At 44.0% G+C, this 16,552-nt stretch overlaps 1 protein-coding gene across 2 annotated transcripts in view; it reads left to right on the forward strand.

The window, feature by feature from the left end:
• Positions 1 to 16,552, forward strand: part of ARHGAP42 (Rho GTPase activating protein 42) — a 296,232-nt gene that overhangs the window by 178,870 nt on the left and 100,810 nt on the right. Inside the window, exon 5 of one of the 2 annotated variants that reach the window (XM_074984495.1) lies at positions 10,976 to 11,077. The exons of the other annotated variant lie outside the window; for it this stretch is intronic. Within the exon in view, the coding sequence (XP_074840596.1) occupies positions 10,976 to 11,077 (102 nt within the window). The remainder of the gene's footprint in view (positions 1 to 10,975; positions 11,078 to 16,552) is intronic. 2 annotated transcript variants of the gene reach the window in all.

The raw sequence follows: 16,552 nt of genomic DNA on the forward strand, positions 1-16,552 counted from the left end.
AGATTCAAACACTGCCCATAGTTCCTCACCACCACTGCTAACCACCATCTCTCAAGACCAAAAAGGGGCCATAGGTACATAATGAGAGGTGCAGGTTACCCAACCTAATCCCCAGTGTAGTTAGCACCAGATTGATAGAAGAATCCTTCCTGCAACCTAGCTGCCACCTCTCAGATCCTCTCCCTTCAGCAAACATGATATCTAAAATGGGTGGGCAATAATTTTTCAGGGACCCCTTGTAAGAACGTACGAATCTCCATACTTGGTCAGACGAAAGGTCCATCCAGCCCAGTATCCTGTCTGCTGACAGTGGCCAATGCCAGGTGCCCCAAAGGGGGTGGACCAAAGACAATGATCAAACAACTTGTTTCCTGCCATCCATCTTTAGCCTCTGACAAACAAAGGCTAGGGACACCATTCCTTATCCATCCTGGCTAAGAGCCATTAGTAGACCTAGCCTCCGTGAATTTATTTAGCTCTTTTTTAAACCCTGTTATAGTCCTAGTCTTCACAGCCTCCTCTGGCAAGGAGTTCCACAGGTTGACTGTGTGCTGTGTGAAGAAGAACTTCTTTTTATTGTTTTAAACCTGCTGTCCCATTGATTTCATTTGGTGTCCCCTAGTTCAAATATTATGGGAACAAGTAAATAAAATTTCCTTGTTCACTTTCTCCATGACACTCATCATTTTATATATCTCTATCACAGCCTTTCCCAACCTCTTCCAGACAGGGACCTATTTTGACAATTCAGGAAGACTTGGTGATACAAGGCAATTCGAAAATGGGGTGGGGGGGAAAGTGGGGAGCAGTGGCATAACTAGCTAATTTTGCACCTGAGGCAAGAATATAAAATTGTGCTTCCTCACATTTGTGTTAATAGTTATTCCATATAAAATGGAAAACACATTAATCAAATAATAACACTATTTATTTATTGTGGTTTATTAATTTATTATTATACTTCATCTGAGTTGTGAAGGAAAGACTCATCCTCAAATCACACCCCCCCCCCCGCCCTCCAGCTTAAACCCCACACTCTGAGGCTGAAGGGGCTGGGGGAGTCACAAACAAGCAAAAAACCAAAAACTGGGAAATCAGCTACGTAGAACAGAAGGAGCGGGGCAAAAGGTGGAAGCGAGAAGGGGGTGCGAAAAGTACTGCTAGAGGCTATGAAGTGGCTTGCCTGGGAGCACTAGGAATATAAAAACACGTAAGCAGTCTTTGTAATGCATGAGGTAGGAGTGTCCAACTTTTTTTTCACTGGAGGCCACACAGCAATTTTTTAAATGTTCCAGGGGCTGAACACAAAATAGGTTTTTACTTTTGATTCTACATTTTCTTTCATATATAGTGCCACTCCTCCACCTGCATGACCTGTTCTGTCCTTCCAATGTATTTTGTACTGCAGTATGGTTGTGCACCATCCATTGTCTTCATTCCACCAAGTTTCTGTACTTCAGATTTCATCAATATCCTCCTCTAATACAAGGCAGTCTAGTTCACCCATCTTATTATTTAGACTGCTGACATTTGTGTATAAACACTTTAAAAGCTTGTCACTATTTGTCTGTCCTTTCCTGATTCTTTTTCATGAGACTGAGAACTCAATAATTTTATTGGCAAGAAAAGAGAAAATAAGAGGGTTTTTTGTTTTTGTTTTTTTAAATGGACAGGTTTAACATGGATTATACAGGTGTTTGTTGGGTGCTCTCTTTTCCTTTTTCCTTGTGGGTTCCAACTGGAGGCTTGCCTTGTGATGTTGGTGATTGGTTTTCTGAGGGTATGTCCAGTCCATTGCCAGCTTCTCTTCGTGATTTCTTCTTCAGCAGGAAGTTGGTGAGTCAGTTGCCACAGATCTTGGTTGTTGATGGTGTATGGCCAGTGGATTCAGAGGATTTTATGGAGGTACTTATTGATAAAATATCTGTTATTCTATAAGGTACCACAGGACTTCTTGTTGGTTTTGGATTCTTTGGAAAGTCTTTTTTGTTGTTGTCCAAGTTTCTGCTCCATACGGTAGGACTGATTGACATTGGAGTTGAATAACCTGATCTTAGTGTGAGTTCTGATCTGCCTAGAATTCCAGATGTTTTTCATGAGAAGAAAAACAGTTCTTGCTTTCCCAGTCCTCGGTATCACATCAGCATCTGTGCCCTTCTACTTATCTTTATTGCTTATATATACAGTTACAATATGTATCTTTAAGTGTAATTTTTTTTGTCTTGGTCACTATATTGCTTTCTCTGTGTGTGATGCATAATCTTTGTGATAATTTAGTGTAGTTTCTGTACAATCTTAATATTTTTTTTCCAACAAACATTCTTATAGTGATTTAACATTATCTGGTCATTTATTTTTCATGCAACACATTCAGTTTGAGTTGAAAAGCATTTTCCACAGAAGATATGAGAAGCATGAGTCACAATTTTTAGCTATATTAACGCAGTTTTAAACTGAGTATGTGGCAGTTCTTGATTGTTACACTGTAGTCTGTTTCACACAATGTAACCCAGTCATTTTATCCAAAAAATGCCCTTTCGCCTCAGCTTTCTATGGTTTTGGGGGGAAAAATGTAAATTTTTCATATAAAAAGTTTTGTTTGAAGGTGAATTGGGGACTAAAATTCCAAAGGGGAACACTCCACTTCTCTGTGACCCACATTTTCTTATGTGAAATTTCTCTTCTGTATCTTGAACAGAGGGGATTCAAATACTAATGCAAAAGCTCTGTCTCTCAGAGTATAGCCCTGTGCCCATCAAGATGTGGCCTGCAGCTCCCTGGGAACCTATCATAACATAGACCATAATTTTGGGTGGGAGTGGGGGAGAAGAATCCTATGTTGTTGTAAAAGCTTCCAAATGTTCAGAGTACCTTTCCTGAGCATATAAAACACCATCTTGAAACAAGGGTGCGGTTACCCCTGTTCTGCCCAATGTGGTAGTAACTCTAAAGCCTAATGATATAAATCTAAATATCAACAGTGTTTTCTTCATAACTGTAATTACTTAGATGCCCAAACCCCTGCCACTGAGCACTTCACAGGCATCAGTGGATTTACACTGAGAACACACCTGTGAAGTAGAACAATGTTATCTCCATTTTACAGTTGAGAAACTAAAGCACAGAAGGATTAAACCAGCATTGTCAGAGGATGTCTGGGAGAACTGAACTCTTCCAGATCATGAAGTCAATATCTCCTGTGTGTAGCTTTTGTGCTTGTATCACATGTTTTGGTCAAATGGGTTTATGAACATATTTTTTTCCCGTTCTCAACCTTTTTTTTGTCCTGGAAATAGAGTAGCACGCTCTGCATACAATCAATGAACTCTTTGTACTTGCATAATTGTCTCTCTCAGTGGCCTGATAACAGTGTTGACCTGAGATTTTGCTTCATGAGAAACCTCACATCTCCTGTGTTTTTGAACAAGGTAGAGGCTCTAATTAGAGACAAAACTAACCCCCCAGTCTCCCAAGTTGGGACTCAAAAAAGAGAGAGAATTTATATCTAAAAATTTCTTTATAACCCTTTTGTGGCTAATTAAGAATGTGCAGCAGCTGTCTAGAAAGAGGGCTCTGGGGATTACAGAACAAAAGTGGCCTTCATTGGAATGAGATAAAACCCTTCTTCTAGGAAGTCCACGTATATTTACTCACTATATTTGTGAGGTGAGTGTTTCTTGGCATACTTGTATGTATTTTGTGTCTTCCAGAAAATGAATCACCTGCTGCTGAGTATGTCTTTTTTGCTCTTTCTCATTAAGTAAACAGCTTTTGGGGGCTTCATTGAAGTCAGATATGTGTTTTTATTGGCAATATGAAAGGAACTGTTGAATAAAGGGGTACTTGCTGATCTGTGGGTGTGAGCAGGCGAGCATTTATTAAACTATTCCCAAGAGCACTTCTGAGAATGATTTTTACAGTGCCGGAAATGCTGGTTTGCTGACACTGTAGCCTTCTTCCCAGAAACACCATCAGAGTCTGAGTTAAAATAAAGATACAAATGCAGCTGAAATGTTTAGTGAGTGCCTTTCTTCTCAGTTGACTGTTCATTGATGTCTCTTTCTTACATGTCTTTAGAGTGAGAAATAGTCATTCTCTAAACTGTGAAACCAAAAGCTGATCAATGAGACCCACATGGGGGACTCAGACCAGCCACTATCCTGATAACAGGGAGTTCCAGTTGTTAGGTGTCTCCTTTAAACTAGCATGTCCAAAGAATCTTTTTTAAGGTAGGGTAAATCATTACAACATACCCAACAGGTCAGTTTCATGTGTTTTCTACAGGGGCTGGATGTATTGGCAGTAGAAGCAATAAATCTGAAAATTCCGCATGTCCTCGTGTGCCAGCAAGATTTACATGAAATTTCATTTGGGGAACAATCAGATTAATCAAATGTATCACAATCACAATTAATTAATTTTTGGATTATTTTTTTTCTTTTAGGAGGTGAGAGTTATGGTAGTTACATGTGTTTATATATGTATTTTTTGCTGTCCCTCATTACACGACTTATTGCAAGGGTTTCCTACGTATCAAGTCAGAAGTACATAGCGTGAATAATATTTCTTTCAACTATGCAGCACAAAATGTAATTTTCTGAACGAGCAGGACCCTATCAAATTCATGCCATGAAAAACATATCATGGGTTGTGAAATTTGGTCTCCCACAATAAAATCTAGTCTTTTGTGTCCTTGCATCTAGACTACAGATTTCATGGGAAAAAACAGTATTTCTCAAATGCGGGTCCTGACCCAAAAGGGACTGTGAGGTTATTTTAGGGAGGTCATAGTTTTGCTACCCTTACTCTGTACTGATTCAAAGCCAGAAGCTGCGTCTACACGTGCACGCTACTTCGAAGTAGCGGCACCAACTTCGAAATAGCACCCGTTGCGTCTACACGCGTCGGGCGCTATTTCGAAGTTAACTTCGACGTTAGGCGGCGAGACGTCGAAGTCGCTAACCTCATGAGGAGATAGGAATAGCGCCCTACTTCGACGCTCAACGTCGAAGTAGGGACCGTGTAGACGATCCGCGTCCCGCAACGTCGAAATTGCTGGGTCCTCCATGGCGGCCATCAGCTGGGGGGTTGAGAGATGCTCTCTCTCCAGCCCCTGCGGGGCTCTATGGTCACCGTGGGCAGGAGCCCTTAGCCCAGGGCTTCTGGCTGCTTCTGTGGCAGCTGGGGATCTATGCTGCAGGCACAGGGTCTGCAACCAGTTGTCAGCTCTGTGTATCTTGTGTTGTTTAGTGCAACTGTGTCTGGGAGGGGCCCTTTAAGGGAGCGGCTGGCTGTTGAGTCCGCCCTGTGACCCTGTCTGCAGCTGTGCCTGGCATCCCTATTTCGATGTGTGCTACTTTGACGTGTAGACGTTCCCTTGCTGCGCCTATTTCGATGTTGGGCTGAGCAACGTCGAAGTTGAACATCGACGTTGCCGGCCCTGGAGGACGTGTAGACGTTATTCATCGAAATAGACTATTTTGATGTCGCAACATCGAAATAAGCTATTTCGATGTTGGCTGCACGTGTAGACGTAGCCAGAGAGAGCAGCTATTGGCCAGTACCTTGTTTTGAAGGCAGCACCCCACTAGCAGAAGCACAGAAGTAAGGATGGCATTATCATACCATGGCACGCTTACTTCTGTGGTGCTGAATTCAGAGCTGGGTGGCCGGAGATTGGTGACTACTTCTGAGCTCCTGCCTGCAAAACTGGGCCCGCAATCAGTAAAGAGGGCAGTATCCTACTTCTGTGCTGCTGCAGGCAGCAGCTCTGCCTTCATGGATGGGCTCCTAGGCAGCAGCCACTGCTCTCCAGCTGCCCAGCTCCGAAGGCAGCTCTGCTGCCAGCAGCAGGACAGAGGTAAGTGTAGTGGTACTCTAACCTCTTCTACAATAGCCTTGTATCTCCCCACCTCCAGTTCCTACCAAATCAAACTTATTCACATGCAACCTCAATCACTAGGCAGCTTGTCCCCCGCCCTTAATGCTTAATCTCTTATTCATTAAATTTGCCTTTGTCACAAACAAGCCACTGACAAAAATGCCCACCTGATTAGTGAAATGTATAATACCACAAGCCTGAAGGCAAAGTTTCATATTTCCTACATCTAAAACATCTTAGCAGCTGGGCATGCATGCTAGCATTATGTGGGATCCAGATTGCCAGAAAGGTACCTAGAGTGTCAGTGTTCCAGCTCACCTTCATAATCTTGGTGCATAAACAAACTCATCAGTTTAAAACAAAAGAAGATTTGTTCCTATGCATAACTGGTGCACATTGCATTTGACTCTGGGGTTCAAATGTAATAAATAACATAACTCTTTAAAGCATTTGAAAATTTAGTTGCAGTGTAAGACTAGAAAATGCAGATGATGGTTTATCCATCGTCTTGCTGGATCGAGATTTGGTTGAGGACAAATTTGCTCTAGTTTAATGCAGATAAATTTATTCTAGTTGGCGGAGAAAAAGTAACTGGAGTTGTTAGTTAAATTTATATTGACTCTCTTGAGTTGAGTGCCTTCTGTGTGCTTTGCCACCTGGAATTCTTAGTGATTTACACCTGCTTCTAAATGTAATAGCCGGTGTCAAGAATATATATCTACAATTGGCGGAAAAGATGTCATCATTTCAAAGATAACCTCGATACCTTGTGTGCCCCATTATTTGACATATGTAAAGTAATAATGTCTTGGTTTAATCTCCAGGACATTGGAGGCTGTGTATTTGTAATAAGGAATCCATGACTGTGGAATTAATTTCTGATGTTGGTTCACAGAGACTGGTTTTTATTACTAACTTTGTCACACTTCAAAGCAGGTGTTTCAGGCATAATACAAGAAGAGTTTTACCTTGTAGACATTGGTCTTTTTTTTTTTTTTTTGTAAATGTTTAATATGTGACCACAAGCATTAGTTCGTAACAAAATCTTTACAGGTTTTTGGACGTACATTTTATTATGCACTTACTGATACTTTGTTGGGTCAGGTGCTTCCATTTCTATAGGATTTCCTGTAAGGATGCTTTATATAGTTTTTTTTTATGTGGTACTATGTAGATTCTATAATGACGAGCACCTTAGGTCCTACATGCACAATGTCTGTCTAGTCTGTACTAGAAGAGTGTACATTCTGCTGCGTACTGTAGGTTGGATCTTGCAACACTTCCTACCCTGAGTGAGATCCAAGCTGCCATCAAAGCGATGAAGTGCAGCAAGACAACAGGACTAGATGGAATCCACACCAAAGTCTTTAAAGAAGGTGGGCCAGAGCTCCACAAACAGCTCCACCTCCTGATTCTCAAGATCTGGGATAGGGAGCAGATGCCACAAGATTTCAGAGACATACTAATTGTAAGTCTTTTCAAGAAGAGCAACAAGTTGGAGTATGGAAACTACCATGGCATCTCCCTCTCGGCAACAGCAGGAAAAACCTTAGCTCAAATCCTTGCAAAACTATTCCTGCCACTCTCAGAAGAAATTCTTCCAGAATCCCAGTGTGGACCATTCCGAGAAACAGCAGACATGACCTTCACTGCCTGGCAACTGCAAGAAAAATGTCACGAACACAGGAGCTCCAGTACACGGATGACAATATGATTGCTGCTCTTCCTCCCACAGCCCTTTAGACTATCTTAATTGCCTTTGTTGAAGTGTTTGAGATCCTTGCCCTCGCAGTGAACATCAAAAAGACCAAGGTGTTCCACCAACCTCAACCAATGGGACAATCATTCGTGCACCTTCTATTGAAGTTAATGGAAAACGGCTGGAAAATGTGGAGCACTTCCCATACGTAACTTGAAAGTCATCCTTCCACTAAAGTTGACAATGATGTGGAAATCTAGAATCTGAGCCATGCAAGCACTGCTCTTACCTGCCTGAGACAAAGGGTCCTGGAGAACCGAGACATCTAAGACAAAGCTTCTTGTATACTGTGCAGTGGGTGTTCCAGCATTCCTATACGCATGTGAAAACCTGGACAACATACAAGCATCATTTGAAGGCACCTGAACAATATAATCAATGCTCCCTCAGGAGAATCCTAAATGTCTCTTGGGAACATAGGCGCACAAACACTAGCATCCTGAAAGAGTCAAAGGTGACCAGCATTGAAGCCATTATCATGCATCAGCAACTTCATTGGACTGGCCACATGGTTTGGATGTCTTGTCAGGGCCTCCTAAAATAGATTCTGTTTTCTGAATTGGAAGGACAGAGGAGTGTCGTGGGCCAGTGGAAGTGATATAAGGGCATGCTGAAGTGCAGCATCGGTCTTGACACTTGAGAGAATCTTACCACGAACTGTTGCCAGTGGAGAACAGTAATCTGTGAAGCGGTGACAGAGTTTGAGAGGTCCGACAGCAGTGCAAGTGAGGAGAGGCAGAGAAGAAGGAAAGCATCAAAAACTGCCCTGTGTCCCTCCAACAGCTGCCAACACTTGCGCCTTCTGTGATAAGACCTGCAGCTTCAGAATTGGGCTGATCAACCATCAACAGATTCTCAAACAGGAGGGTGACATGAAGACATTCTACTTGTTATTGAGTGACCATGAAGACAAAGGTTGGACCTCCCTGGTCTGGAACTCTTGGGACCTGAGCAGTCCCAAACCAGGGAGTTTTCCAGAACTAGGGAGGTCAAGGCTTCCTTGCTAGCTGCCATGCCACCACCACCCACTCCCAGGGACCAGCCCCAGCCGCTCCACTCTGCTTGCAGTGCAGCAGGACTCCTGGTGGCTGGCTTGGCCATGGCTTCCCAGCCCTGGCCAGGGCTCTCAGATGCAGCTCCTCAACTCCTGCTGGCTTCCCTGTTGCCAGACCGGCCCTGACTTGGGTTCCCAGGCTGCCGTAGTTTCCCTGCAGCCAAACTACCTGGGGATCCTTGGCCACTGCCGGCTTCTCTTTGGCTGCTGCTGCTGGGCCCCAGTAGGGCCTACCTGGCGCCCACTACATGCTGCCAGACCAGAGAGACCCAGATTTCAGAGGTTGAACCTGTAACGTTTTGCTCAATAATGGGTCCCCATTCACTTTTCTAGCACCCAAGCTAAAAGTTTGCTAATGCCTATTAATGAAATACCATTTAAAACTGGACTACATTAATGAGAAACAGGCAACTTTTAATGGACGACACATGCTAATTGTACACTAAAATTTACACCTGTCTGGTGTGGACTAGCCTCATTAGAAATATGCTTAGAATAATAATACATATATCTCATAAATCTTCCTCACAGCTGACAACTTGTTTTCTTTTTCTTTTCTGGTATGATTATCATTGTGAATTTAGTAATTCTGTGGTATTGCTGAAAATAATTAGCTGTTGCTGTGCTGTTGTAGCTTAGTATGTATTTTTTCTCATGGCACAATAACAAAAAATAAATTGTGGAGAATTTGCAAATCCTTTTGTTAAAGTGTACAACATTAATTTGCTTAATATAAAAGAGCAATAGAGAGAGAGAGAGAGTGGAAGGAAAGGATCATTTAAGCCCTGATCCTGACCTGCTGTTTTTGCATTATATTTAGTGATTGATTTCCCACCATTAATAGCTTTTGCAAATGTACTGACCAGACTGGGGTGCTAGCCATTCTTTGTTTTCTCAAAATACTGAGTTTGTTAGTCATTACGAGGAATCCTACAGGATAAGTTTTAGGCTTATAAAACACACTGTCAGGAAACCACAGCCAGCCACAGGATAAGACACTTTTATGACAGTAATATAATTCAGTAACAAGAAGGGTGGGGGGTATGTTACATCATTAAAATGCTGTGTGTGCACGCACACACAGATGTATTTTTTTCTTAGATTTACAGCCCATAAGCACCATATATTTTTAAGTAGAAGAGAGCAGCACAGACTGCTTTGCTTACAATCAATAATTTCCCTTCTGGATTATTTGTTATGCATCAAAGTGCTCAGCTGGTGGAAATGTGAGATAGTGACACCACATGAGGAAAGTTTTCAGAAGAGGATAGGCGGGAGTGTGTAGAAATACCCTAAGAAGTACAAGTTTAAAAATTCAGAACTCTACAAAGCATTTGTTGGAAAACTGTATTAGCCTGTATTATATAGCCTGTATTAGCTCCCCTTGTAGCTCTGTTAGGCAATGTCTAGATTGTAGCGATTTGTTGGTAGAAGATTTTGTTGGAAGATATCTTCCAGCAACACTTCTGTTGACAGATCATGGCCAAATTGCCAAGCAGATCACAAGAGCGCTCTGCTCTGTCAACAGAGAGCGGACGGACTGCCCAGCTGCTCTCTCAACAAAACAACCATCCAGAAGCCCAGCTGGCCTGGAAGCCCTGTCTGTTGACTGAGGGCCCCACCCAGAATGTCCAGACCGGCTTTCGGATGACAGAGGCGTTATGCCTCTTGGGGAGCAGGATAAGACTGTCAACAAAAGTGCTGCGTTCTATCGATTTACGGTCAACAGAACACCTTGGGAATCTGGATGCTCGCTAGGTTTTGTTGACAAAATGCCAGTTTTGTTGACAAAACTGTTTAGTTTAGACATAGCCTTAGACTCATACGTGCTGTTCCATGTGGATAAAAAGCCCATGCAGTACTGGGAACACAGGAGTCAGGCAAACCTCATCTCCAATGGCAAGATTAAGTGGGATTTTCATAAAGGGATTATACCAAAGATTTTTTTTTTCCAGGCAGAACACACCCTCATGGATATTTTACTAGTTAGAAGGATCTGAGACATGGACATTTATGGAACTAGTTGAAATTGTAAGTTAAAGTGGTTTAAACCCCAGTATACCAAGCTACTTAAGCACATGATGAGTCCTAGCGAAGGCAGGCATATACTTAATGTCTCACTGAATAACTTGGAATAACTTTTACAACCCCATGAGTAGATGGCGTTAAAACCAGTGGAACCAACAAAAATGTTTACACAGTCAGTCTTCTTAGCAAATGTGCCTGCTTTTTCTTTTTGGTGGCTTTGCACTTCTTTATTTTGTGACGTTTTGTTTTTCAGGATGGGAAGAAGAAGTTTGATAAGGAAAGCGAGAAATATTACTCCATTCTAGAGAAGCACTTAAATCTATCAGCAAAGAAAAAAGAATCTCACTTACAAGATGTAAGCTCTTACCCCTTTTACTGAACCATATGTTATCTCTAAAAAGGTTTGCCTCTAGGACATACTTTATTTTGCTTTACATAAAATGGATGAGGTCCCTCTTGCTGTATATAAATACATTCTGTGTATGAAATTGATGCAGTTCTGATGTGAAATAAAACTTGTAACAGGGCAGTATTTCATGGGCTCCGCCATATTTTACATTGGAAACCTAATTTTTACTCTTTACAGGATCTGTAATACCTGACTTTTATTGTGAATGTGTATGTGGAATATTTAGAATTAATATGCTGACTCTTTTGTTATTTAATTGACTCCATTTTACATAAATTTTCAACTACTGTAGGTAACTGCGCCTGAAGCATTGTGATCATGTTTTGTTGCTTTTCAGTGTGGCCTGTTCTCACCTTTTAATCTTAGAGAAAAATTGTTTCTGTTCTGTAACTAGAAGACTGTATTTTATTAAGTTAAAATGAGTGGCCATATTAGAAAGAAATAATGGGTTGCTGAATTTTTTGATAGGTTTCATGCATTTTATCTTGAGGTATACTTGCATTGTCTTTACAAAATGTAGTCAGTTATGACCTCATAATATTCTTGTTTTGAATAAGTATTGATTGGTCCTCTTGTGAATAGTACGACTGCCCCAGAAGTTACAACAGATGTCTGTGGGCCTGATTCTACACTGCCTTGTACTTTGTGTAGCCACTAATGCATAAGCAAAAGGCCCTTCTTTCTGGTAGCATTTTGCAGTACTGTAAGTTAGAGTTCCTTAAACTTTTTGAGATCTTGGAATGCTAAACAATAGTCATTTTTATGCAGAATACCTTCAAAACAAACAAACAAACAAAATGAAGTAATTTAATCAGTTCTCATAGCAGTGAAGAAGTAACATTGTATCTGATTTTAAGAACAGAAAATATAAACCATCAGTGTATTTTCCAGATGCTCATGGCATACCTGGAAGTTGTTCTGTGGAGCATAGTTTAAGAAACACTGGTGTAAATGGCTACACAGGTACAGGGTAATGGTTATTAAGTATCATTGTGACTAGTTGCATGCAGAGGCTTGCATGATTGGATGCAGTGTCTTTTTTTTTTTTACCCGTTGCATTACTTTTGCTTCCTGGGAACTAGCCATACTTCCAGATAGAATATACAGAGTTTAATTGCCCTGCTGTATGCAAATTAAGTGATCTACAGAGAAGAAAACTGTTCAGAGAGGATTGTATTATTATAGTCCAAAGCCCTAATTATACAGGGTACAATTATGTGCTGTATTTAAGCTTGATCCTGGAAATGCTGTGATGTATAACCATGCATTTATGTGGAGCATTTGATTTCAATAGGACATGTATTAGGGTCCATTTTAAAGAGTGCATACTGTGACTGTTACTTTTAAAAAGCATACATAGTTGAAATATAGCAGGAGGCTTCCCTTAACTGCATTATTAGATTAAATTATTTTCCCTGAAGCAATTGACAAGGTTTTCTTTCTTTTTTTTTTTTTTGAAGTTTAATACACTGACAAGTAATGCTGGGGGAAAAAAAAAACAAAGATGAGCACTATTTTAGTAGCGTTATTGCTGTCAGTGATAAATTCCCGAATTTTGGGTATTATTTTGCTGACAAAATTCTGCACAAAAGACATAACCATCTCTCAGAATGTCTCAAAGTGTCATTTTTATATTTACCTGATATAATAGTGCAAATTCATAACATTTATTATTTTATATTGTACTTGCAAAACAGATGTCAGTATGATGAATCAAGAGTAGAGAAAACAACATTAATTTTGCGGGAGCTTTTTTGTTCTATTCATGGATCAAATTTACATATACACAACTCTGACAGGTTCATAAATTCTCCTTGCATTATTCGGAAAAGAGTTGTGATAGAGGTTAAGCAGAAAGTCAGAAAACAATTCTTGATGTATTTACGTACTGGAGGATTTACCCATTGTTGCTTGGGTCCCTGTGGGCGCTCAGGACAAGGGGCTGGAAGGAAGGAAGGAAGTGGGGTGGGCTGAGGGCAGGGGTCAGAGTAGAGGGTGGGGGTGCAGCAGTCAAGGTAAGGGGCTGAGAGGTTTCAGGAGGCTCAATGGGACCACCCATGGCACTCTTCCAGTGGTATCATCACCCCAGGACCAGTCCCAGGGCAGTGGGGACGTCACAGCCCACCCATCATCTTCTGGGAGGTAGCTGAGGTGGCAGGGTCTGCACTGGCCAGGCAGTGGTTGATCCCTGGGGCAGACCAGAGTGATGAGGGCTCTGTGGGCTGCTAGTGAGTGCTTCCTCGGGCTCCTATGCTTGCTGTCCCCCTTTGGTCATTGCAGCTTGGTGGCATGAGCATTGGCCTTGTAAACCCAGAGCTGTGAGTTCAGTCCTTGAGGAGGTCATTTAGGGGTCTTGGGTAAATATATTTAAAAAAAAAATCTGTCAAGGCTGGTGCTTAGTCCTGCTCTGAGGACAGGGGACTGGGCTTGATGACCTCTTGAGGTCCCTTCCAGCTCTATGAGGTACGTATATCTCTCTATCCCCCATGCTTGCTGCCCCCCTGTGCTCATTCATGAGAATAACTGTCCCTAGCATCATACCCTTCCTTTTCCATTGGATTAGAGACAGTTGCATTCCCTTCACAGCTGATTGTCCTGGCACAACCAAACCTTGACTTTGCTTTAATTTTGTTGCTATAACTGCATGAAATTAGAGGAGTTATTCCAGCATAAAACTGGAGTGAGCTCTGTACTGAATTATGCATTTAAATGATAAAAACTGATTGTGGTGCAGTTAGATAAAGAATGGGGCTACTTCTGCTGTTATGAATTTGATTTCAAATGTGCAGTTTTAATGTGGGGCATATGGGTTGTACTCCTGAGAGAAAGCTGTGCCAAAAACACCTCAAAAATTCTGTACACACTATTTTCAAATTCTGCAACTTTTTTTTGTTAAATAAAGGCAGAGACTCCTGCTATGGTGTTGGAGAGCCCAGACCATTAACTGCACAGAGGTGAAAGATCACTGTGCAGTTCTCCCCCAGCCCCCACCCATTCTGGACCATTGGTTGGTGGTGAGGCTGCACCCAACCCTGACACAGGACAAGGACTTGGCCTGTCCCAGAAGCACCCCAGGGCCCTGCATCTCATTGCCAAGTGCGGTTTCCGTAAAATGGAGTAGATTGCAAAGTTATTTATAATGCTGTTGTATACCCTGCAGAGATTTCAGATCCCTGCATTTGTTGTTCCATCTTAATACAAGCGGAGGCCGGCTGTGTCTAGACTGCAGGATTGTTTTGTCAACAAACCGGGGGAGCATCCGGATTGTGCAGTTTGATCTGTGACACTACGTCAACAAGGGAGAGTGCTTTTGTTGACAGCCGTACCCTGCTCGCCACGAGGAAGAATACTTTTGCTCAGCGAAATCTGTCGACAGAATGTGGGTCTGGATGGTCTGGTGGGGGGCCCTTCTGTCAACAGAAGAGGCCTCTGGGTCGCCACACAGGTGCCCTGGTGGACACCCTGTCCACTGCAAGCAGCACTCTATTGTTTCTGCCTCCAGCCATTCTTAAAGCTGCAGAAAGCCTGGGGAATCCTGTGGCAGGAAGCTGAGAGCATGGGACCAGCAGAGCTACACATTGCAGTCTCCCACACCCTCACAGCCGCACCTTTCCTGAAAACTGTGGACATGGTTGAGCAGCAGGGAGCTTGAGACCCTCCCCTGGGCCCTCATGGGAGCAACTTCCCGTCCCAGAACCTGCCCCACGGGTCTGAGCGGGTCAGGGATCCAGGCCCTCCCGGACCTCTTGGCCGATGAGGAGACCTTGCAAGACCCCAAGGCCTGCTGCAGGAATGAAGATATTTACAGTCAGATGTTTGATGCCCTTGCCCAACAGGGCCACCGCCTCTGCACCCAGGAGCAAGTGCTGGCCAACGTAAAGGAACTCTGGCCAGGGATACATCAGGGCCTGGGAAGCAATCCAGGACTTGAGGGCAGAACCACCATGTTGCTCCATCGCTGAGCCTCGACTTGGGGCTCAAGGCCGCCCTCATGGAGCAGGAGCCTGAGGAGGGCAATGACCAGGCACCAAAAGGCCAACCCCTGCAGGAACCAGACTCTGATTTGAGCAGCCTGGTGATTGCCCTGAACCTGGTCCCTGGCAGCCAGGCTACCTCCTGGGACTCCTCCGAGCTCAGAGAGGGTCCCTCTGGTGAGTGCCCTGTTTGTCACACACCCCAGTGTGAGGGAGGCAGGCACAGATGGGGTGGGGTGCGAGCGTCGCGCAGCTGGCTTGGGCAGGACCTTGCGCTGCAGTCCCCAACATGCGTACCTAGTGTGCACCACCTGCAACCAACAGACAGCTCTAGGGCAAGGGCAGCATCCTGCAGCCAGGCTCATGGGAAGCCGGAGAAGCATCAGGCCCCTGAGGGCCCTCGGTGCTCCTGCCGTGTCTGGAAGCGTGATATCCACAAGGGCGCCAGCCCGACCCCAGTCACACCCAGGAGTGCGGTACCCAGCATACGGGCAGTTCTGCGAGCTCTGTGTGTGTGTGTGTGTGTGTGTGTGTGGGCCCCAGGGAGGGCTATCCTGCTACCAAATTACCTGCCACCCATGAAGGAACACCTCTGTGGCCAGATGTCCCCCTTGGTTCCTAGCCTGTCGAGCGGGAGGGAGAGGGTGCAGCAGTCAGCATGGTCCCGGGGGTGCTACAGAGCCCCTGTGTGACAGGGCCCGCTGCACAGGCCACATATGGCTCTGCTCCAGGGACACCCGCATCCCATGGCCCAGGGGTGGGCCACATCCTCAGGGGCTGCATTGCATGAATGACTCACCTCTTTCCCTCCTTATATTGCGTACTGCTGGACCTGCCCTGACCGAAGGCTGGGCCACCCCTACAACAATGGCAGACCACCCCCAGAACCAGAGGAGACGCTGGAGGGTGCACGAGGAGCTGATGCACCAGGTGGATGTTGGGTGGTGGTCCTGGATGTGGGAGCAGTTAATATCCCACTGTGATTCTGTCACCAGCATCTGGTGGGACATGCTGGCCCAGCTGTCCATGGCCCCCGCTTGCCCTCCTGCAAGGTGCCTTGGACCTCTGCCTGATCCCCTGGGCAATGATCATGACCCCTCCCCCTGTCCCGCAGACCTCTGTGTCTGCCCAGACCCCACCATAGCCTGTCCTCTTCCTTACCTCCCCCTGATCCCAGCTCCAGCCTAGCCCTAATGGTGGGCCCCAATCCTGCAGCCAGAGGGGCTCCCAATGCTGTTTGGGGGTCCCACTCGGGTTTGCACTCCCTCACCGCCTCCATGTTTTGAGCCCCTCATGTGCAAGCTTTAGGCCCCTCACTCAGTGTCCCAAACCGCCCGCCCACTGTAAATAGTTCACACATGAGCAGGTATAACATTTCAGATCACTTTTTGTAAGTAGTTTTCATATGCACAGTTATTCTTAAACATCACTTTTTTGTGTACATTAA

This window comes from Carettochelys insculpta, chromosome 1, assembly GCF_033958435.1.
Source record: "Carettochelys insculpta isolate YL-2023 chromosome 1, ASM3395843v1, whole genome shotgun sequence".
NCBI lineage: Eukaryota > Metazoa > Chordata > Testudines > Carettochelyidae > Carettochelys > Carettochelys insculpta.